Source organism: Siniperca chuatsi, linkage group LG1, assembly GCF_020085105.1.
Source record: "Siniperca chuatsi isolate FFG_IHB_CAS linkage group LG1, ASM2008510v1, whole genome shotgun sequence".
Taxonomy (NCBI): domain Eukaryota; kingdom Metazoa; phylum Chordata; class Actinopteri; order Centrarchiformes; family Sinipercidae; genus Siniperca; species Siniperca chuatsi.
The window spans coordinates 37,479,766-37,502,131 of NC_058042.1; the positions used below are offsets into that span (position 1 = coordinate 37,479,766).

Genomic DNA, 22,366 nt, shown 5'->3' on the forward strand with positions numbered 1-22,366 from the left:
CACCTGCATCGCTGCCAGCTTCTCTCCCAGCAGGGCAGGCCGGATGGTGTTGAAAGCACTGGAGAAGTCAAAAAACACGACCGGGAGCTGGAGCAACACACACGGAAGACTGGAGTAGACAGGAGCCGGGATCGAGGTACTGGGTGCTGGGTGCTAGTAGGAGTTTCGTCGTTCTGTAGTTAAGTCCAAGGCATAGTAGATTCAGGAGACAAGAGTTCTATCCTAAGTCTTAACGAGACCGGACCCTGACTGAGGTGAGGGATAGTGCTTTATAGGGGAGTGGAGTGCTGATAAGGTGCAGGTGTGTAATGAGTGACAGGTGATTGGAATTAGTAATCGGGTGAGGGAGTGCGGTGTGTGTAGTGTAGTGGCTGGTGAGAACATGACAGGCTGTGACAGTACCCTCCCCTCCACGGCCAGCTTCCGAGGGCCGAGAAACCCCCCCTCCCCCCGACACTGCGGCCTATCCCTAGGGGGCAAGCTGATCCGGGGAGCTGATCGGGGTCCGGTGTGTCGGGTAGGCGACCTGAAGCCTGGAGACGGGTGGAGCCAGTCACGTTGGGCGGTCAATCTGGAGCCTGGAGACGGGTGGAGCCGGTCACGTTGGGCGGTCGACAAGGAGCTTAGGCCGGGCTGGAGACCGGGGTGAACTCTGGCTGGCTGCTGACCTCCGGGCTGGAGACCGGAGCGGACTCTGGCTGGCTGCTGACCTCCGGGCTGGAGACCGGAGCGGACTCTGGCTGGCTGCTGACCTCCGGGCTGGAGACCGGAGCGGACTCTGGCTGGCTGCTGACCTCCGGACTGGAGACCGGAGCGGACTCTGGCTGGCTGCTGACCTCCGGGCTGGAGACCGGAGTGGACTCTGGCTGACTGCTGACCTCCGGACTGGAAGCCGGAGAGGAGGCTGGCGACTCTGGCGGCCTGACCTCCGGGCAGGAAGCCGGAGAGGAGGCTGGCGACTCTGGCGGCCGGACCTCCGGGCAGGAAGTCGGAGCTGAGTCTGGCAACTCTGGTGGCTGAGGGACCTCCGGGCTGGAGGCCGGAGCTGAGCCTGGGGACTCTGGCGGCTGACGGACCTCCGGGCTGGAGGCCGGAGCTGAGCCTTGGGACCCTCTGGAGACGGACGGCGAAGGCTGGGACCCTGTGGAGGCGGACGGCGAAGGCTGGGACCCTCTGGAGATGGACGACGTAGGCTGGGACCCTCTGGAGACGGATGATGTAGGCTGGGACCCTCTGGAGACGGACGGCGACTGGGCCTCAGAGCTGGAGGCAGGCGGCGGCGGCACGACCTCTGGGCTGGAGGCAGGCGGCGGCACGACCTCTGGGCTGGAGGCAGGCGAGCAGTCGAGAGCCGACTGTGGTAACAGCAGTCTTCTTGTGGTAACAGCAGTTACTTTGGAGAGAGATGTGATGTGCCTCCTTTAGTAAATGGGTGTGGAAATGGCAACAGGCAGTGTCTACTGACATTATTTTTCCTACAGCTGTCATTCCTAATTACATTTCTACTATTTAAAAAATTCTAGGTGGTATTTGCATTGTGCCCCCCCCCCCAAAAAAAACCTTTCTCTCTAAACCTCTCCATCTCTCTCTCTCTCTCTCTCTTTCTCTCTCAAAACCTAACACGGCAGCGGCAGATGGCCGCCCACCATTGACGCTGTTTCTGTCCAAGGTTTCTGCCTCTTAAAGGAAGTTTTTTCTTGCCACTGTCGCCAAATGCTTGCTCATGGTGGGATTTGTTGGGTCTCTATAAATAATTTTATAAAGAGTACGGTCTAGACCTGCTCAATAGGAAAAGTGCAATGAGATAACTTCTGTTATGAATTGGCGCTATATAAATTAAATTGAATTGAAAATTGAATTGAATTAATCATTATTATTAAGTTGTGTCTTACTTATTAAGTCGTTCTTATTTCAAGGGGAATCCAACCAGAACCACTAGGTCAACTTGTGGTTCGTAAAGAATTTTAGCAAGACAGGGATCAAGTCTACACTCTACAGGGCATATCCAGGTGTGCTTCAATATGTTGTTAATTTTCTACATATACCTGTACAGATTGCTTTAATAACAACTTATGTCAAGCCTTTTTCACTGTTACATTTGCTTGGTGAGCTCGCCCTGGGACTTGCCTGGTGTCACATCCGAGAACAGGTGGTGGCTGAAGGACAAAGCCAAACTGCTACAGGATATGTAAATAAAAACTTGAATCTGGATGAATAATATGTGAAATTCTTTTGCTTGGTTGATATTTTTGTCTCCCACAAATGTTACTGCTGCCGATACAACCAATGCAGAATACTCAATTGGTTGTCATACTATTTTTGTTTTGTTAAAGGTTCTCGGAAGGACCTCCAGACAGGTCAAACAATTGAGAAGGGGGTTGAATGACACTGGCATCTGGGAGTTTTTGAGATCCAGCCCAGACATTGCATAGGCCCCTTATTGATATGACTGAGTATTATACTATGTGATTTTCAACAATTTCTTTTGGGATAAATAATGTTTTATCACTATCTTGATGTGCATGTACTCCAAAAGGCAAAGAAAAAGGCTGATCTGCATGTAATCTAAAATAACTGCTGGTGGTAGAAGGTCCCAAGAAAAATACTAATTTGTGGTTTTGTGACACAGTAGGTCTATTGTATGAATTGCATAGTTCCCAAAAGTACAGCCTTACCTTATAAGTTTGTTGTTGCCATCTATATGCCATAGACTGTTAGGAGCTTGCACAGAATATCTTCTGTGCATCACAGTCTGCAGCTGTAGCGTGCACACTTGAACCCCCTGTGGATCTACACAATGTATTGATTCTTGCACATGCTGTCTTCCATGCAGGCGAATGAGTGGCCATTAAAAAGGTTACTTCACACAGATGTTGTAGGAATCACTTCTAGTGGTCAAGCCCATACTGTAACTAAATATAATTAGGCTAAGGGTCATGGTTAAGCCATAGTCACTCAGCGGCTAGTCATTTATATGGATGAGCAATTTATACAAAATTGAAAAGTTACACAAGTGACATATTTGGGCAAACAGGAAAAGTGGTTAGGTTGAAGTTGAAGTTGAAACTATTGGAAAACTTTTGTCTTTGAGATTGACAATGACGATATTCACTTACTTTGAACCCGTATGCCTTGAGCCTTGAGATGTCCTAGCATCATCTTGTTGCCTGTATTTGGATGATGACTGAGGATCTCACGGACAACTGCATCCAACTCTATCAAACTTTCCAATTGTGCCTCCACTCATTTTCAGCCATATCACTCAAAACTCTCAAATCTCTCGCAATTGTTCTCCAGTGTACATCCATTGCTAGTTGCGTATAGCTTCTTCTTGTCATTTCTGGAAGGCTGCACATTGGCTAGTAGTGGGGAGCAAGACAAGTACAATCAATCTGTGAACTCTCATATAGATTAACCAACGACTGTTAAGTGACACCATCAAGGCATGCCCCCTCATTAACATATGGGTGAATAAATACAGAAATAAATAAATAGGGAAATAAATAAAAACAGAAATACATGTAAACAGAAAATAATCAATTGGGAAGAAAAATGAAAATAAATGAATACAAAAATAAGTAATTTGTCAAATAAATTCATTATTTATTTTTCTATTTCTGTGCATATTTATTTATTTTCAAATTAACCTGCACATTTATTTGATAATTGTGGCTTTTATTTTATTATTTACATTTATTTCTTTATTATTTCATTTATTTATATATTTAGTCATTTATTGATTTAGTTAGTATAACAGCAGCTTTAGTCCTCCATAGCTGTGAGTAGGTATGTTTGATAAGTACAAAAGTTTGCACACACACTGATAAATGAGGCCCCAGTTGTACATAACCAAACTGTGTCCGATCATAATTGTATTTAGCACTCGCAATATGCAATTTCAGTTTCTTCATTTTTAATGAGCTTCTCATCTATCTGTATGGCGAGGGGAAGAGACAGAGTGGCAGGTTTTATCAATCGGCGGTGTCTCTGCTGATGGGTTTTAACATTTCAGCATTTCAAGGTAAGACCTGTTTCATTAAAATGCCAAAAGTCTCCCTAAAATCTCTCTTCTAAATCTCGGCTGCAATAAAACGCCTCTATTAGCCTCTCCTTTGGAAAAAAAGATCCAATTAATAGTACCTTTAAAACTTTCAAATTACAATTCAGATTAATAGATTCTTCATTTTCAGCTCAGCCGCCCCTGCAGCTCTGCCATTATCATCAATTAGAGGGTTCACTCACTAACACAAATACAGCCTGTTCTCTGTGAGCACCCTCAGTGTGCAGCATATTAAAAAGCATGTCCCAGGAGTGCATTGTTCAGCCGCTGAGTTGGAGTGTTTAAATGCATATGAGAAATCATTCGTATCTGTTATATTAGACTGCTGGTTTTGACTGAACGTCCTGGGTCCACTGCTTGGGTGTAACATCCACTAGGGACATGACCTCATCCCCCCCCCCGTTCGAAATCCCGTTTTTGTTACCCCCACTTTTTTAATCCATCATCTGATATTGTAACATTGGGTCCACTTCATTAGTCTACTACTGCGGGTTCACCGATGTGCCTATCAATTTGATGCAACACCAGCGTTCACTGGGATAGTAACCAACTCTCGTGGTGTGAGTCACAGTTTGTAACAGAGTGGTAACATTACTGGTAGAGATTTGCGATTCCTAAATTCCTAAAACAGCAAGTTTGATGAATTGATCTTTGTCTGTCATTGATTAATTGATGTCTTTTATCAAAGTATAGCTTCTACCCCTAATTGAATTCCACAGCATGTCATGTTCAGTATAGTTGTATGGTATGCATACAGCAGAACAACATGAGAGTGGTCTGGAGCGCATGAACACTGGCTTCAGACCGACTGGCAGCATGATTTGAAGACAACTTGGACAGGGCCAACGACCTTAATCTGTTCTTTAACAGATTCAACACACTGGCTCTTGCTCACCCCACCTCTAATGCAGCTGCTGTCTGCCCTCAGACACCTCTGAGTCCACTGCTCCCCCTGCTTCCGTCTTCGTGGGAGAGTCCTACTCCCCCCTCAACCGGCTCTCAGGTTAACGGCCCTCTCCAGACTGATGACTCCCCCTCCTCATCCGCCTGTAACCTCTGCTGTGTGCCTGGCTGCTGACCAGGTGAGAGGACAGCTGATGAAACTCCACTCAAAAAAGGCTGCAGGCCCCGATGGCGTTTGCCCCGGGGTGCTAAAAGCCTGTGCCCCCCAGCTATGTGGAGTCCTTCAACATGTCTTCAATCTGAACCTGAGTCTTCAAAGGGTCCCTTTTCTGTGGAAGACATCTTGCCTCGTTCCTGTGCCGAAGACGCCGTGTCCTTCAGTTCGCCTACCAGCCGCAGCTAGGTGTTGAGGACGTTATCATCTTCCTTCCTGAAATGCATCTACACTCACCTGGACAAGCCGGCAAGCACGGTGAGGATCATGTTTTTTGACTTCTCCAGTGCTTTCAACACCATCTGGCCAGCGCTGCTGGGTGAGAAGCTGGCAGCGATGCAGGTGGATGTCCCCCTCGTGTCCTGGATTGTTGACTACCTGACTGGCAGACCACACCATGTGCATCTGCAGTACTGTGTGTCGAACAGCGTGGTCAGCAACACTGGGGCCCCTCAGGGGACTGTCCTCTCTCCCTTCCTCTTCACCATCTACTTCAGCTACTACACAGAGTCCTGCCACCTTCAGAAGTTTTCTGATGACTCTGCTGTGGTGGGATGTATCAGTGGTGGTGATGAGACTGAGTACAGGGCTGTGGTGGGTAACTTTGTCTCATGGTGTGAGCAGAACCATCTGCAGCTCAATGTGACAAGGTATAAGGAGCTGGTTGTAGATCTACGGAGGGCCAAGGCTAACTTTACAGCAGAAATAAACATCTTTATAGCCTGGTTCAAAAAACGCTTTTGGTCTCTTAATTTCCCCCTTCATGACAACTGTGAGGGGGGAGAATTTTTTTATAATTCACCCGTTTAAAATATATTAAGGCTTAAAGTTTAAAGCTTAAAGTAATATTATAAAGAGTACAGTCTAGACCTGCTCTATAGGAAAAGCGCAATGTGATAACTTCTGTTATGAATTGGCGCTATATGCATAATTAAGGGTGTGGGCACTTTGATTGACAGCCGGTGCCGTTACCGCTAACGGTATGCTGTTTTCCAGCCGCCCGACACCTCAGCTCAGCAAGTCACCGAACTTGACCTCTCAGCCGTGTTTGTGCTTTTTGGAGACTTTTTCATGAAATTATCTTAAGAATAATATGGGTTGCTATATGGTTATTTGTACCAACATTAGCAAACTAATGAATTAGCCTTGGGTTAGCCTTCAAGCAAGACGCCCAGCTGTGTTAATGATGCTAACTTAACAGGAGCATATGTTAGCCACAGTTATTAAACCGGCATGCACTGAAGTCAAAACATAATGTGTAGAATTTAGGGTGGTAATACGTTTGAGGTTTAAGGTTGGAAAATAAAGGTCCACCTCGTTAGTTAGCTAATGTTATGCAATGTTAACGTTAAACTTACCATACGGGCAATGTAATGTTAACGTAACATTAATGCTAGACTTGGCTGCACCTGTGCCTGATTATGACTGGAGGGACGGACTACAAAGTGTTGAAAGGGAGAGAGTGGACATGAGTACGCTGTTCTGGGGAGCACCGTGCAGACGGCCAAGTGTAGCAGAGCAGTTGCTGCTTGGGGCGGGTGCCTTTCGCATGCCGTTTATAGCTGCCGGTGGTGAAAACAGGTAGCTGGGCTGGGCTGAATTAGGTAGGGTTAAATCAGTAACGTTAGTATTAGGACATGTGACAGCCCCTGCTTAGTCTACTTGTGTGTGTGCTTTGTTAGTAACTGTGTCTACCCATGTTGTCTTTTGAGGTGCCAGAGAGTTGATTGCAGTATCCAGCCAGATCTGGAGCACCTGGGCCCAGTGCTCTACAGGATATAAAAATGTCCCAGCTTCCAGCTCGCTCTCTTCCCTTGTCAGCGCCTGCACCCTATTGCTTTGATTAGCATTTTGTTTTACTTTTACTCCGTGCCGCCTTATCCTACACCATCCACACACATCCACATGAACACTACTGATTTCACTTATTTTACCTCATATCCAAAGTTACAGTTCAGTTTATTTTCTTTATTGCAATATATAACTTGTATTTATTGGCATTCTGTGTGTTTTCCTGTTTTTGTCATGGCCAATGGGCCAGGTTATGACATACACTTGAGGAAAGTTACACCTAGGCCAATGTGATGTGTACTCCCCTTAAAGAGGTTGAAGGCATCACTTGTTTCAAAAGACATAAATATTTTGCACTGGGTTATTATCCATAGGTTCTATCACTATAATTACTGTTAACACATCTTTTCACTTCAAGTGTACTTAAGTCATACAAAACAACTTGTAAATTTTCAACCTTTAATATTGTGTTTTCATGAATGCAAGATATAATTTTAATTAGTTAAACTGTTGCTTGTGTAGTGCTAAATATACTTTAGAGTAAAAGCACATTCTTAAAAGTTGTAATTCATCAATTTCCTATGTTAATTGGAAATATAGTGGTGATCTAAACTTTAAACAAAAAAATTGTTAGTAATTATAAATGAAAATATTAAAATGGCACTTATAGGTTAAGATTTTTGCATTGATCTTAGCAGAAAATAGAAAATGAAACGATAATCTTATGTGCTGTTTTCGTTTGGACATTTCTTTAAGACAAATGTGGAACATTCACTGAGAAACTATCATTTGTGATCTCTGAGAAGGTCTTGTGGGTATTGCACAGGTATTGTGAGGCCAATACTGTATAGTGAGGCAAAAGAAAAAAAACATGGCTGATCGAATGCACCTATTTGCCACACATGCATTCGATCAGCTGATTATGTTTCTTTTTGTCTCACTATATAAGCCTCACAATACCTGTGTATTTGCCTGAGGAAGACCTTCTCAGAGTTTGCAACGTCGCAAATAAATATAAATATGTCCTAGGAGGATTCATATCTACTCAGTGTGCAGGTAAGTCAGATTAAAATCTGAAATCTAACATTTTCAGTCAGTAATAAATACAAAAGGAGTGCAAATATAATATATTCAAATGTGAACCATGTTTTTTCAAACACCTTTTCTAACCTGGCACCATTTATCCTACACAATTCAAACGTAAACTAACAGAGCCACACACTTTAACATACATGGCCTTGCCACCATTTTGAATTTCGTTTCTTTGTCTAACCCATAGACTGTATGTAAACTTGCCAACAACCTGAACAAATAATGTTTTATTACTAGATTCCATCCCTAATATATGTTCCATTTCAGCTTCACTCACTGTATCACACAAGGCTCAAGTTACAAAACCATGTGTCTGCTGGTCTGAGATATGCGTGAGGTGCATGCTTTCTAAGTGTACATTATTTTATAAATACCAGTTTAGATGTGGGAAAAGGCATGGTTTATGTGCATACACATTGTTTATACATCTAGCCCCTCAAGTCAGAACTTAGATAGATAAAGACAGTAAGCAGGCTCTGTCCAAAGTTAAAAAATGCACCTACTGTACCAACAGATCACTAACGAGGATGTTATAGCTTGTTTGTTTAATCTGTACTTTAACAGAAATGTAAAATGACAAGTTCTGCTTTTAAGGGTGATGTGCAAGAGCTATCTCTTGGTGTGGATGCAGTGGCTTTGTGTAGCTTCCTTAAATCTGGTTGCCATGGTGAATTTGCCTGGTTTGTTACCCACCCTAGATATGTTTTCGATTTATATGGTTCAAAGTTGTATTTTATCCTTTGCTTTCACCACCGCAACACTAATATATTGTGCTTTAATTTCATTCCCCACAGCAACAGGACTTAAACCCAGTACGCTGTGGTTCAATTCAATTCAATTGTATTTATATAGTGCCAATTTTATGACAGAAGTTATCTCATTGCACTTTTCCTATAGAGCAGGTCTAGACCGTACTCTTAATAATATTATTTACAGAGACCCAACAAATGAGGGAGGCACAATGCAAATACCACCTAGAATTTTTAAAATAGTAGAAATGTAATTGTAGTGTTAATAATAGGATGACAGCTATAGGAAAAATAATGTCAGTAACAGAGCCAATAACAACAACTGTAGTAGCAGTTGTCGAGCAGGAACACAGGGGCAGCAGGCGGCCCACAACCACAGATCCAGTCTCTGCAGCTTCGGAGGCAGAAATACCTGCTGAAAGCAACAGAAGGAGAGAGGAGAGAAATGAGAAAGCACAGAACTACGGGAGAGAGAAGATGTCGAGTTACTAACATTCAGTAATGGGATTAAAATGCATACAGATGGAGAGGGAGAGAAGGAGAGAGGAAAGAGGTGCATCATGGGAAGTCTTCCGGCAGTCTAGGCCTATAGCAGCATAACTAAGGGATGGTTCAGGACTCACCCAAGCCAGCCCTAATTATAAGCTTTATTAAAGAGGAAAGTCTTAAGTCTACTCTTAAATGTGGAGATGGTGTCTGCCTCCCGAATCCAAACTGGGACCTGATTCCACAGGAGAGGAGCTTGATAACTGAAGGCTCTGGCTCCCATTCTACTTTTGGAAACTCTAGGAACCACAGGTAACCCTGCATTCTGGGAGCGCAGAGTTCTAGTCAGATAATAAGGTATTATGAGATCTTTAAGATACGATGGTGCCAGACCATTAAGAGCTTTGTAGGTGAGGAGAAGGATTTTAAATTCTATTCTGGATTTTACAGGGAGCCAGTGCAGAGAAGCTAATATTGGAGAAATATGATCTCTTTTCCTAGTTCTTATCAATACACGTGCCGCAGCATTCTGGATCAACTGGAGAGTCTTAAGGGACTTATTCGGGCAGCCTGATAATAAGGAATTGCAGTAGTCCAACCTAGAAGTAACAAATGCATGCACTAATTTTTCGGCATCATTTTGAGACACGATGTGCCTGATTTTTGCAATGTTACATAGGTGAATGAAGGCAGTCCTTGAAGTTTGTTTCATGTGGGAGTTGAAGAATAACTCCTGATCAAAGATAACTCAGAGGTTCCTTATGGTACTGCTGGAGGCCAGGGCAATGCCATCTACACTGCAAAAAATGCCCCTCTTGAAACAAGCAATATATGCTTAAATCTAGTTAAAGTGTGCTAAATTCAAGCAAACAAATCTGCCAATGGGGTAAGCAAAACTGACTTGATAAGAATTCTTGAAAATAGCATAAATATCTAGTCACTAATAAATGCAATTGGATCTTAAAACTAGACAAAAAGGCTTAAAGCTGTGCAGTTTTTTCCTATTACAAGAATTGAATAATACACACATTTAGTGAAAATAGCATTAAAACTAGAATATTGTGCCTTAAATCTAGTCACTAGTTAGGTCTTATAACTAGACAAACATGCTTATAATTATGCAATTTTCACTTTTTATAAGCACTGACTAATAAGTAATTTTAGTGCAGATTGCATTAAAACTAGAATATTTTGTCTTAAATCTAGTCTCTAAAAGTACTGTTAGGTCTTATAACAAGACAAAAATGCTTATAATTATGTGATTTTTACTTTTTATAAGCACTGAATAATAAGTAATTTTAGTGCAGTGTAGAATATTTAAGATGCAACCTGAAAACTGATACATTCTTTAAACACCCCAATAAAAAAACATCAATGTACTAAATGAATAAACAAACAACTTAAGTTTTCTGAACATTTATTGAAGAACCTCCTCTTAACAATAACTGGCATATCAACAGCAAATGTTCAGCACAAAGAGCTATGCCTCAGTCTGTCAGGTGCATACACTAACCTTAAACAGCAGTCATGTAAGCTTCAAACAGCAATTTCTCAATGAATGTATTGCATTAATGTATGGCAGATTGAAGAAACACTACTGAAAATGAGGAAAACTCAAAAATAGCACAAATCAAGTGCAAAAGAAATGGGGTAGAAAAAACTGCAGCCATCACTGCCTCAGCCATACAACATCTTTGAAACAGTAATTACTCAACAAACATTTTCCATTCATGAATGGCCTTCTTGTACGAGGAGGTTGCATCCTGTTCATGGATGACATCTCCAAGTACTTGTGTTTGTAAAACAGACAAGAGTGTGGCAATACACTTGGGATATGTCAGGTGAAATGCATAGTAATAGGCCAGGAGGTAGAGAGGCCCCTTGTGGAGCAAATCTTTCTCAAAAGTTACAACTGGAGTTGTACCTACAACCACCATGCAGTTCTCCTCACCAACCAGCAGGACAGGACTAGAAAGCACACGCCGGTGGATGTAGGTATCAGGATCCTGCGAGGGCTAGAAAACCAAATACATAAATACAGAATTTAGACTACAAACACAGCAAAAAAAAGCAAAATAAGGAATGTTTGTGTTTATTTTGTGTGAGGTGGAAAGGGTTAATGAGGAAACAGAAACATTTGTTTCAAGTTTTAGGCTATTGCTGGCTAAATATGCATTCAGGATGAAATGTACATTATGTACAAGTAAACTACTAAAAAGTACTTTATAAATAAAGCTCAATTACACATCACAGCATTTACATCCTTCTAAATAACTGGTTATTATGGGTATCTTTTTCTACCGAAAGGCTGGGTTGAGGGTATTTTATTGGATTATTTTTTATGCTGCATGGCCAATATTTGAGTAGCCCAATTAGGATGTTTTTTAAAGTATTTTATTGAGAGTGTAGGCATCTTAGGCACATGCTAAGTTATCACTACTGAGGTTAAACTCACCGTAAGAACATGGAAAAGAGCCTCACTGATTGGGACCAGTTTCTTGGGTGCCGCAGAGCCAGATGGGAAGAGCAGTGGCAGGGCGGTAAACACAGCAATGGCATGTTCAACTACTTGAGAAAAACACAAAAAAAAAAAAAAAACAAGAGAGGAGATCTATATCGATATGATATATCGAAGGAATTAGGGTAATAAATAATAAAGTAAACAGGAATAAAGTACTTCAAAATCATTACCAAACTATTAGTTTATAGTTAATTCATAGTTAATATATTAATATACATATATTAATATATAAATAGTGATTTCACTGTCACTGCAATTATCAATTATTATTGTTTAATTAGCTCATAGTAAAGGAATTGTTAATTAACTAGGAGTAAATAGATTAATTCAGTTCAATTCACATTTATCTGTATAGCGCCTTTCACAATACATATTGTTTCAAAGCAGCTTTACAGAGAATGCATGTCAACATTAACAATTAGAGTCATCCGTTATCAGATGGCTGTGTCCAATTTTTGTAATTTCAGAAATCTACATATACAAATCACACAGTTAGCTAATAATGTATTAATTTATCAATGTATTAATTTAAGATAGAGACAATGAACTCATGGAAGTAATGAATACATGTTAACAATGATTAGGATAGCAAAATTCATGGAAAGGTCATGGAAAATGGAAAAAGTGCTTTAAACCAACCTTTATTAGACATTAATTGCATTCATATTCAGTGTTCCTTAAAATGGCATGTGTTGTTTACGGGGACATGGGCGTAATGTTGTTTACGGGGACATGGGCGTCATGTTATTTATAATATACAAACTGTATATTCTCTCCCCCTTCACTAACTCTGCCCATAAACCTACCCATCACAGAAAACGGTGTTTAAGTTTTTAAAAGGAACACTTAATACTAACACAATAAATTTATAATAAAGGTTGGAGTAAAGCGCTTAATTAATGACATTTTCCAATTTTCTGTGACCTAATCTAATGGCAAGTTTACAGGATTTTAAGCCCGATTTGAATGTTAACGAGCTTGCCGACAGGTTGGGCTGTGATCGGGGGAAAATCAGCAGGTGATCGGCGCTCGCCAATCTTTATGTGTGAACTACTTAATGACACATCAAAGATCGCCTACACAAGACAAATATCTAGCATGCTAAATATCTGTAGCTGTTGCCCAACTCGATATTCCGTGGTGTCACTAATGCAACAGCCAATGAAATATACACTGAATGAAGGTCTTACAGATGTGGAACGACATGAGTGTGAGTAATAAATCACATTATTTTAGTTTTTGAGTGAACTAACCCTTAGTTGTTACCAAAAGCATAATAGATATTAACAAACTTATTACTTATGAGCTAATTTAAACAATAACTGTGTTAATTCCACTGAAAATGAATGAAGAACTAATTAGCCTATTAATGTATTAAGAATGTAGAGACTACAATATAATAACTATGAGTTAACTATAAACCAATAGTTTGCAAAGGATTTAAATACTTTATTACTGTATACTTATTATAAAGTGTTACTGAAATCAGGTGGGTATTATCTGTACAGAATCAATGAAATACATCTTTACCTCCATTCAGTGTCCTTGGAGGCTTCATGACTTTCTTCATGACGCCATAAAACTGAACTTTGGAGTAGAAGGTCTCCCACCTGCCTTTCACCTCAGAAATGTATCGGCAATTGTTAGGCTCAATGATTCTCCGCAGTTCATCCATTGCCTGAGAAAAACATTGAAAGTTATAAGAATCATTAACTTGTATGTCTGCAGTTAGGCAGATGATATGGAACATTTGTCACTCAGTCTAAATTATGTTTTAGTGTATACCCACATGGTCCAGATCTTTGAAGCACGGGTATGCCTGTAAAATTTTTGTGGGTCTGTCTTGCTCCTTCAAAGCTTCTGAGTCAATGAAATTTCTTCTGGACTGGAACTCCAGGTCTAATAGATGAGTTACAGCAGCTTTGTTTGGCTTCTTTGCTTTGTACATTTCTGGCTGTGTGTTTTCTGGCTGTCAAGGCTGTTGTCTGGACCATCGGCTATAATTCAGGCATTCGATATAATTAGAACAAGAAGCACAAAATCAACAATTCAAGAATGTATGCCATGCCACATAAAAATAAATAGGGGAGAATTAGGCTTACATATATTACCAAATATTGTGTTATTATTTACTGCAAACACTATACTGGTACATAATGTACATACATGCTTCATCAATGCTGTCATTTTCTTGTCGTGGGGTGCTTGATCTTGAAGGTGGTGATAGATGAACTGTTGACGCACTGGAATTAGCATCATAGTCGCTTCCCGCTGCAGCAGACGGTACTTCATCCAGACGTGCTCTCTTGGATGGAGGGTGTTTGGCCTTCGCAGGACTTCGGATATTCGAAAGTCTCTTCAATAGCTTTTTGGCAACAGTGTCCTCTAAAACAGAAAAAACGCATCAATGAATAGTTTTGAAACATAATGTTAGCAGGAAAACATGTTTTGCCTATAAATATTCAAGCAAATGAAGTCTCTTACCCACTCATGACTCGATCCAGTTGACTTATCTTTTATCATAGGGTAGTATTCCACTAACCGCTTTGCCATGGCGATAACTTCATGTTTAGTGGGATATTTGTAGTCATCTGAAGAGGCTCTTGCAATAGATATCATATTTGTCATTGTATTTCGGATGAGTCGGCAAAAGAGCTCTTTTGATAAGGTGACTTCACCCTCTTTTCCAAGACGCTGCTGCTCAAATATGTACGTCTCACGTGTTGTAGTTCACTATCAGTGAAGAGGACATATTCTGGGCTGGGCAACTTTAAAAACTTTGAAGTGCTGGGGTCGTCTCTTTTTGGACCTCCATCATGTTCATCATCAGCTGATGAACCTTCAACAGGAATGGTGGTGTGCCCCTAAAACACAAATGTATACATTAATCAAATCAGAAAAGTCATTTATAATTTTATTCCAGAGGGTCTCACTTGTATGTATAAGTGTTAATCTTTAACGTACATATAAATTCTCTGTGCTGAAAATTTAATTACCGATAACAGGTTTAAAATATCCAAAACACAAATATTTTAACCTTAACTGTCACCGTCCCACAGGTGGGGCACTCTTTTTATATATTGCCTTTTTTCATTTCACATATTTTAGTAATCATCAGCACAATCAGGTTCAGCCTGTGACAACCATTTGAAATCGGATGTCGTGTTACCATGGAAATGGTACTTTAATTTCTTTTAGTGAGCTCCTACTCTAGTGGGTGATGTCAAGTTTCAAATTACAATACTTATTCCTAGAAAGGTCTGAATCTCATGGTTCCATATTTGCCAACTGTTTTGTGATAGAAGAGATATTTGGACAGACATTTATAAATTTGTAACAGGACAATGCATAAAAAAAAAAAATTCAATAAAATATTGGTGACGCCTGGTGGCTATTATTTGGTACAGCTCCTAAACAAAATATCATAGGAATTTAAATTTTTGTGACATCATCTTCAAATTTGGAACGCAACTTGGATAGACATATGGCTTTCATTTGATAGCAATTTTAGAGTAAAATATATTTGATAAAATATACATTTTATATTAAATATATTCTTAGTACAGTACATTTGATTTACAGTTAACTTTAAACTTCCACAAGTTTTTAATACTTAATTTTTTTTCAATAAATTAAGTTTGGATTGGAATCATGTTTATTCTCAAAAATGGAGTGACAGTTAAGGGGTTAAGTAAAATTACCTGTTCTTCCTTATGAGTAATGAGCCAAATGGCTTTGCGCCGCAGGAAGTGCTCAGGACCAGGAAAGAGATCTCGGATATCATCCCGTGAGAGAGTCGGTAAAATGTCTTCCCCAATGTTAGCAGCTTAGAACACATGTAAATATGTTAGTTAGCATAGCTCAGGTGCATTATACTGAATAACTTTTCAGATATTGTAAAAATGCATCTACTTCATTATAGCTATTAAATAACAGTTTACCTAAATAGAGAAATTTCTGTTTTATAACATGGTCTTAACATGGCAGAAATGTTAAAGCTATGAAATGGCTGAATTAAGTGAAATAAACAGACAAATATTGATAAAAGATTAACACTTGACAAAAAGGTTTTTTATGTTAGCATCAGTAAATGCATTAGGTATTTTGAAAAAGCAATAAACCATTTTAGGGCATTGGTTAATGGTAGTACAGATGTTCATTATGAAATAACTAATGTTGTATGCACATTTAAATAAAAAAATATATATATTGGTACATATTGTAACACAAGGATCAATAAGTGCTGCAAAAAATATTGTAAAAGCAACTAATTGACTAATTTCACTGAATTCAAATTATAAAGTGTTAACAATAAAGCAACAGAAGTGATAGTTTAGTAGAATTTGCCTCAGAGTGACGTCACTAAAAAAAATGAGGTCATGTTTGCATATAAGATGCTTTTAATAAATGATAATAAATAATAATTATTACTTAATTTGCACCAACTTGTACAACTAACAACATGGAAAGCAAAATGGGATAGGCTGAAATTTTATACAAAATATGTATTGAACAGATCTCAAGAAAAAGACAACGCTCAACTAATTTCATTCGGTTACAGGAGCGTGTTGTTTCCAGTAGGAATCCTTTTAGATTACAATTCAATTTCAAATACACAGGATACACAAATACACACAATTTTTTATAAATTACTAACCTTTTAGGGTAGAAATCGCAACTTCATCAAGTCCGTCCATACTGACAAAGTGGCGGGAGGAAGTGGCCTTCCGTTTCCTTACTGCGCTTTGGCGGCGCGTTGATTGCGCATGCGTATTACAAAACGTTACGTCACAGGATCAACGCACTATTGCGCGTTTATTATTTATTTATTTGTTTTTGTTTGTTTGTTTTAATATATTTTCTTCTTGTTTAGAACGATGAATTATCCAGTGATGATGTGCTATCCAGACAAGCCACTGCTATTGTGATGACTGCTAGAAAGAAACATCATCTCTCACAGGTCAGTATCAGTAAAAAAAAAATGTGTTGCAGTGCTTAATATTTTTTGGTAACACAAAAGGTCACATTTGTTAACATTAGCTAATGTATTAACTAACATGAACTAACAATGAGCAATACAGTTGTTAGTTACCATATTTATTAATCTTTGTTAATTTATTTATCTTTGTTGTTCATTAATAAGAATACAGCTGTTTGTTGTTTGTTCATGTTAGTTCATCGTGCATTAAGTAATGTTTAAAACTACAGCATTTGATTTTAATAATGTATTAGTAGATGTTGAAATCAACATTAAAATGAATAAATGCTGTATAATTATTAATTCTTCGGTAATCCTAACTAATGGAATCTTATTGTAAAGTGTTACCATATTTGTTGTAATCAGATATACTTTTTTCAGGATTCTTTGACAAAGTTAAAAAAACTTTATTTAAAATTTATTTAAAATAGATAAATTGTAACAATATACACTACCATTCAAAGTTTGGAGTCAGGTTTTTTTTTAATGAATACTTTTATTTAGTAAGGTTGTTAAATTGATTTTAAAAAGGAAAAAAAGCAACAGTAAAGACATTGTTGGAATAGATTTATATTTTGAATAAATGCTGTTCTTTCAAAAAATGTATTCATTGAATACTGAAAAAAAATATTACAGGTTTACATTATCACAAAATGTTAAGCATTACAACTGTTTCCAACATTAATATAATGATTTTATACTCGGTTATTATTAGAATGATTTCTGAAGGATCATGTGACACTGAAGACTGGCGTAATGATGCTGAAAATTCAGTTTTGATCACAGGAATAAATTACAGTTTAAAACATTTTAAAATTGAAAACCATTGTTTTAAATTGTAAAATTTCACAATATTTTTCTGTATTTTTGATCAAATATATGGAGGCTTCATAAGCATAAGAGATGTTTATCAAAAACATTTAAAAATATTAATGTTTCCAAATTTGACCTCATAACATACCTCAAAGTACACCTCTAAAATTAGTATTGGTCACTATTAAAACTTTTACAAAAAACTTTGTTGCTGAGACACATTAATGATCTATACATGTTCTCATTCAGTGATGTTGTAATGCTCAGTGTATTTCTCTGCTAATTAATGTTTTGTTTTTGTTTTGTTTTTTTTAGAGTGGTGTGAATGATGTTGTGGCTGCGGTTCAGGAGTATCAAGCTCAGTTACTGAACAACTTGAGGTATCAGCTACAAACAGTATTTAACAGACATAAAGGAAGTGAACTTCAACAAGAAGCTTTGGGACTCTTTGACTCCTTTAAAGATCCATTTGCTGCAGTTTCAACGTCATATAGACAGGACAGTGTCATAAAAGAAAAATTCAGTTTTGTGGAAGCAGAAGAGGTTTCGGTCGGATTAGCAGTATGTTGTCAGAAAAGAGAAAAACGAAGAGACCTCACAATAAAAAACAAATGTTTCCATTATATACCCCTGATAAAGAGTTTAGAACAATTGCTGTCTCATCCAAAAATCTTTGCCATGATAAATGGTAGATCTCAGAATTGCAGCAGTGGATATTTTCATGACATCATATATGGTGAACTAATGCTTTCACACCCATTATTTTCTTCTAAAACCTTTGCTTTACAGATAATCCTTTATTCGGATGAAATCGAAATTTGCAATCCACTTGGGTCTCATGCTTCAAAGAATAAGTTGCTCATGTTTTACTACACTTTGGGAAACATTAATCCAAAGTACAGGTCAAAATTAGCTTCAATCCGCCTTATTGCTATTGCAAAGCAAAGTGAACTCTCAGAATGTGGAGTTGATGCCATATTGGCAAGACTGCATGAGGACTTGGTTAAGCTATATAATGGCGTGAAGATTCATCTTCCATGTGGTGAACATGAGCTATATGGAGCAGTAGTTTCCATATGTGGAGATACTTTAGCTCAACATGAGTTGTGTGGCTTCAAAGAGGGTGTGGGCTTTGCGTACAGTAAATGCCAACATTGTGAATGTTCTTTTGAGGACATGCAAATGTTTTTTAATGAAGAAAACTTTGAACAAAGAACACTGGAAAGACATATTCGACAGTGCAGTGACATTGAGAAAGCCAGTACTGAGTATCTCAGGAACAGCCTTAAAACTACATATGGAGTAAACCGAATGAGCAAAGTAATGGATTTCCCTGCCTTCAATTTAATCCAACAAACTCCTCAAAATATAATGCATGTAATTCTTGAGGGCATTGCTCCCTTGGAAATTAAGTGTATGCTGAAACAATTGGTTCTTTTGGGACAACTGGACCTAGATGTTTTTAGTGCTGATATCATTGGTTTCCCATACTCTCCACAAGATACTAGAGATAGGACTAGCCCTATATTAGCTTCCAATGACAACAAACTTAAGCAGTCATCAGGTCAAATGCTTGTTTTGCTCAAAATATTGCCCTTTCTGTTGGATGTGATTAAAGGTACTGCATATTTTCCTTCATTCTTGAGCTTCTGGAGATTGTTAAAATTTTGTTTTCACCTGTTATTAGCCTTGAGACTATTGACAAGTTGAAAGTACTTATTGAACAGCATCTTAAACATTTTAAGGATCTTTTCTCAGAGAACAACATTACACCTAAACAGCATTACTTGATTCATGTTCCATCCCAGATTAAACTGTTGGGAACAATGCTTCGTCACATGTGCATGAGGTTCGAATCCAAACATTGTTTCTTTAAAAAATGGGTTTCAAAAGTAAATTTCAAAAATGTCTGTAAGTCCTTGATTAAGCATAACCAAATGTTTGAATGCTGTCAGAATGTAAACAGTTCCAACCACCCCATTTTTGCCAGTGAATGTGTATTGGGACCAGTATCAGAAGTAAAAAACATGCCGTATTTAAAAGTAAAAGTAAGGGACTATTTTGGTGTTAACCAGATAAACCATGCAGTGTCTGTTAAGTGGATTACTTTATATGGAAACAAATACATTCGTGAAAAAACATTACTAGTGTGTATGGCAAATGCTAGTAGTCTACCTGAATTTGGACTTGTGAGGAACATATTCGTCATAAATTCATCTTTGTATTGTTTTGAATGTCAGATGTACAGTACAATCTGTTTTGATAGAGACTACATGTCTTATAAAATTGAGGTTCCCAACCTGGCAGAGGCAACTGAACTCGTAAATGCAGACAACCTTGTAGACTTCACACCGTATTACAGTTTCATTCACAGGGACATTACATATGTCCCTATGAAATATTACCTTGGAGATGTGATTGAATTACATAAAGCCTCAAATGTATGAGGATTTACGGGTGTGTTCTGAATTGAATACCTTTTGACTTATTTTTGATGTATAACAATTTTTTGCTTTTCATTTATCATTGTGATGTTTTGGAATAATCTGATTTCAATACAAGTTGAGCTCAATCGACAACAATGTTGATCAAACCCCTTTTTTGAGAAGAAAAAAAGTTGTCAATTATTTTTATGCTCATCAACAAATGCTGCTTATGAGCTCACCCAGAATATTCCTTAGACAAACTTTTATACTCATGTGAAATATTGTCTGTTTTGATTGTTCTGCATACAATAATTTCATTGTTGTATGTCTGTTGATGATGTGAAATATAGTAAATCAGAATCAAATCACTTTTTGACAAAGTGTTTATATTCACACAAGCAATTAGTCTTAATTGAATTTGAACAGACACAAACAGAAGATCACTAAACAACAACAAATTGACCTTTCATAATTTTTAGGGATGGTATTATTCTTAAAATTAGCACAATAATCTAATTGAACATGCACCAAAACTTGCACTTTATAGCTGTCACTTGTTTCTGGTAAAATCTACCTCAAAATGAGTTAATATTTACTTGTCAAGACAGAAGAAGAACAATTTTCTTAAATTAAGATTTATGAGCTAGTGTGCAATGTATTTTATAAGACTTTTTATCTTTTATGGCAAAAAACAAGACATATTTTCTAGAAATAAGATTTTTTTACTTTCTTAGATTTCTGTTTTTGCAGTGTAGAGTAACTATATCTTTAGATAATGTGTATTGGAGGTGTTTGGGGCCATGTATAATAACTTCAGTTTTGTCAGAGTTTAACATCAGAAAATTGCCGGTCATCCAGGTTTTTATGTCCTTAAGGCATGCTTGAAGTTAGCAAGTCCATTGTCTGATGCAATTAAAAGGTCATTTGTAATTTTCACCAGTGCTATCTCTGTGCTATGATGCACTCTAAATCCTGACTAAAAATCCCCAAATAAAGTATTGTTATTTAGAAAGTCACACAACTGATTGGCGACTGCTTTCTCAAGGATCTTAGAGAGAAAGGGAAGGTTAGATATAGGTCTATAGTTGGCTAAAACCCCTGGATCAAGAGTGGACTTTTTAAGAAGCGGTGTTAGAGTAAAATGTACATAAGTTATCCCATTTATGTTTTGTTCTTAGTGACCTTTAAAGTACACAGCAATGCTGTGTGTGTATGTGTGTTATTAAACTTGTGTGTGTATATAGAATAACAGGAATGCACCCTGCCATCCAATGACCGGCAGGGCAGGCTGACACCGTACCAGATGGTCTCGAGAGTAGTGGCTGCTCCAAGGCCGCTCTCACGAGATAGACCTGACAACACCACTTTGTTTCTTTTCTTATGTAGCAGTATATACTTCCCCCACCCTTTAGAAAACTATGTAACAGGGAATCTCCTAAACTGAATAAAAAAGAGGAGGCTGCATAGATCCACTTCAGAGTGAGTAGGAGATGTAACTGAATGCATCTATGCTTACTTTCCTCGTGAGTAAAAACTTAAGTTAATGCCTTTGTCTTTCTTTCCTTGTATAAGATTTAAATGTTCTAGGTATCTTGAACCTGACAAGCGGTTTAATTACAGCTACTTTAAAGGATTGTGGTACATAGCCTGTTAATAGCGACAGATTGATCATATCCTGTAAAGAGGTGCTAACTAAGTGTAAGCAGCCTAGTTGGAATGGGGTCTAAGAGACAGGTTGATGGCTTAGATGAATTAATTGTCAAGTTAGTGGAAGAAGGTCGATAGGAGCAAAGCAGTCAAAATATATATCAGGTTTTACAGTTGTTTCTATGGTTCCTTTGTTTGAAGATAAGTCGGTACTGGTTGAAGGCAGGACTTGATGAATTTTTCTCTAATAGTTAAAATTTTATTACTGAAGAAACTCATAAAGTCATTACTACTGAGGGCTATAGGAATACATGGTTCAATAGAGCTATGACTCTCTGTCAGCCTGGCTACAGTACTGAAAAGAAACCTGGAGTTGTTTTTATTTTCCTCTATTAATGATGAGTAGTAAGCTGCTCTGACATTATGAAGGGCCTTCCTGTATGTTTTAAGACTATGTTGCCTGACTAAACAAGATTCTTCCAGGTTGTTGGAACTCCACTTCCTTTCAAGTTTTCGTGATGTTTGCTTTAATTTGCGGGTTTGGGGGTTATACCATGGAACTAACCTTCTTTGTTTTATTATCTTCTTTTTTAGAGAAGCGATAGAATCGAATGTTGTTCGCAGTGAGCCTGCAGCACTATCAACAAGATGATCAATTTGGGAGGGGCTGCAATTTGCATATGACT

At 38.4% G+C, this 22,366-nt stretch overlaps 2 protein-coding genes across 6 annotated transcripts in view; one reads left to right on the plus strand and one right to left on the minus strand.

The window, feature by feature from the left end:
* Window positions 1–20,758, plus strand: part of LOC122880466 — a 25,473-nt gene extending 4,715 nt beyond the window's left edge. The window contains exons 2-3 of one of the 2 annotated variants that reach the window (XM_044205628.1): window positions 16,690–16,776; window positions 17,923–20,758. In XM_044205628.1, coding sequence (XP_044061563.1) covers window positions 16,744–16,776; window positions 17,923–19,317 — 1,428 coding nt within the window. In that variant the 5' untranslated portion in view covers window positions 16,690–16,743 and the 3' untranslated portion in view covers window positions 19,318–20,758. The remainder of the gene's footprint in view (window positions 1–16,689; window positions 16,777–17,922) is intronic. The other variant, XM_044205632.1, reaches the window with a different exon arrangement.
* Window positions 10,787–16,643, minus strand: LOC122880475. Of its 4 annotated transcripts, none has more exons than XM_044205672.1 (8): window positions 16,474–16,643; window positions 15,518–15,642; window positions 14,301–14,680; window positions 13,983–14,201; window positions 13,606–13,813; window positions 13,347–13,494; window positions 11,751–11,860; window positions 10,787–11,310 (listed from the first exon to the last, which is right to left on the minus strand). In XM_044205672.1, exons 5-8 carry the CDS (start codon window positions 13,762–13,764, stop codon window positions 11,002–11,004), a joined length of 726 nt encoding a protein of 241 aa, XP_044061607.1. In that variant the 5' UTR covers window positions 13,765–13,813; window positions 13,983–14,201; window positions 14,301–14,680; window positions 15,518–15,642; window positions 16,474–16,643; the 3' UTR covers window positions 10,787–11,001. The 4 variants fall into 4 exon arrangements, with proteins under 4 accessions (XP_044061607.1, XP_044061580.1, XP_044061589.1 ...); XM_044205645.1 differs by having other exon boundaries at window positions 11,751–11,863; XM_044205654.1 differs by lacking the exon at window positions 16,474–16,643 and adding an exon at window positions 15,758–15,845 and having other exon boundaries at window positions 11,751–11,863.
* Window positions 20,759–22,366: the final 1,608 nt, after the last annotated feature.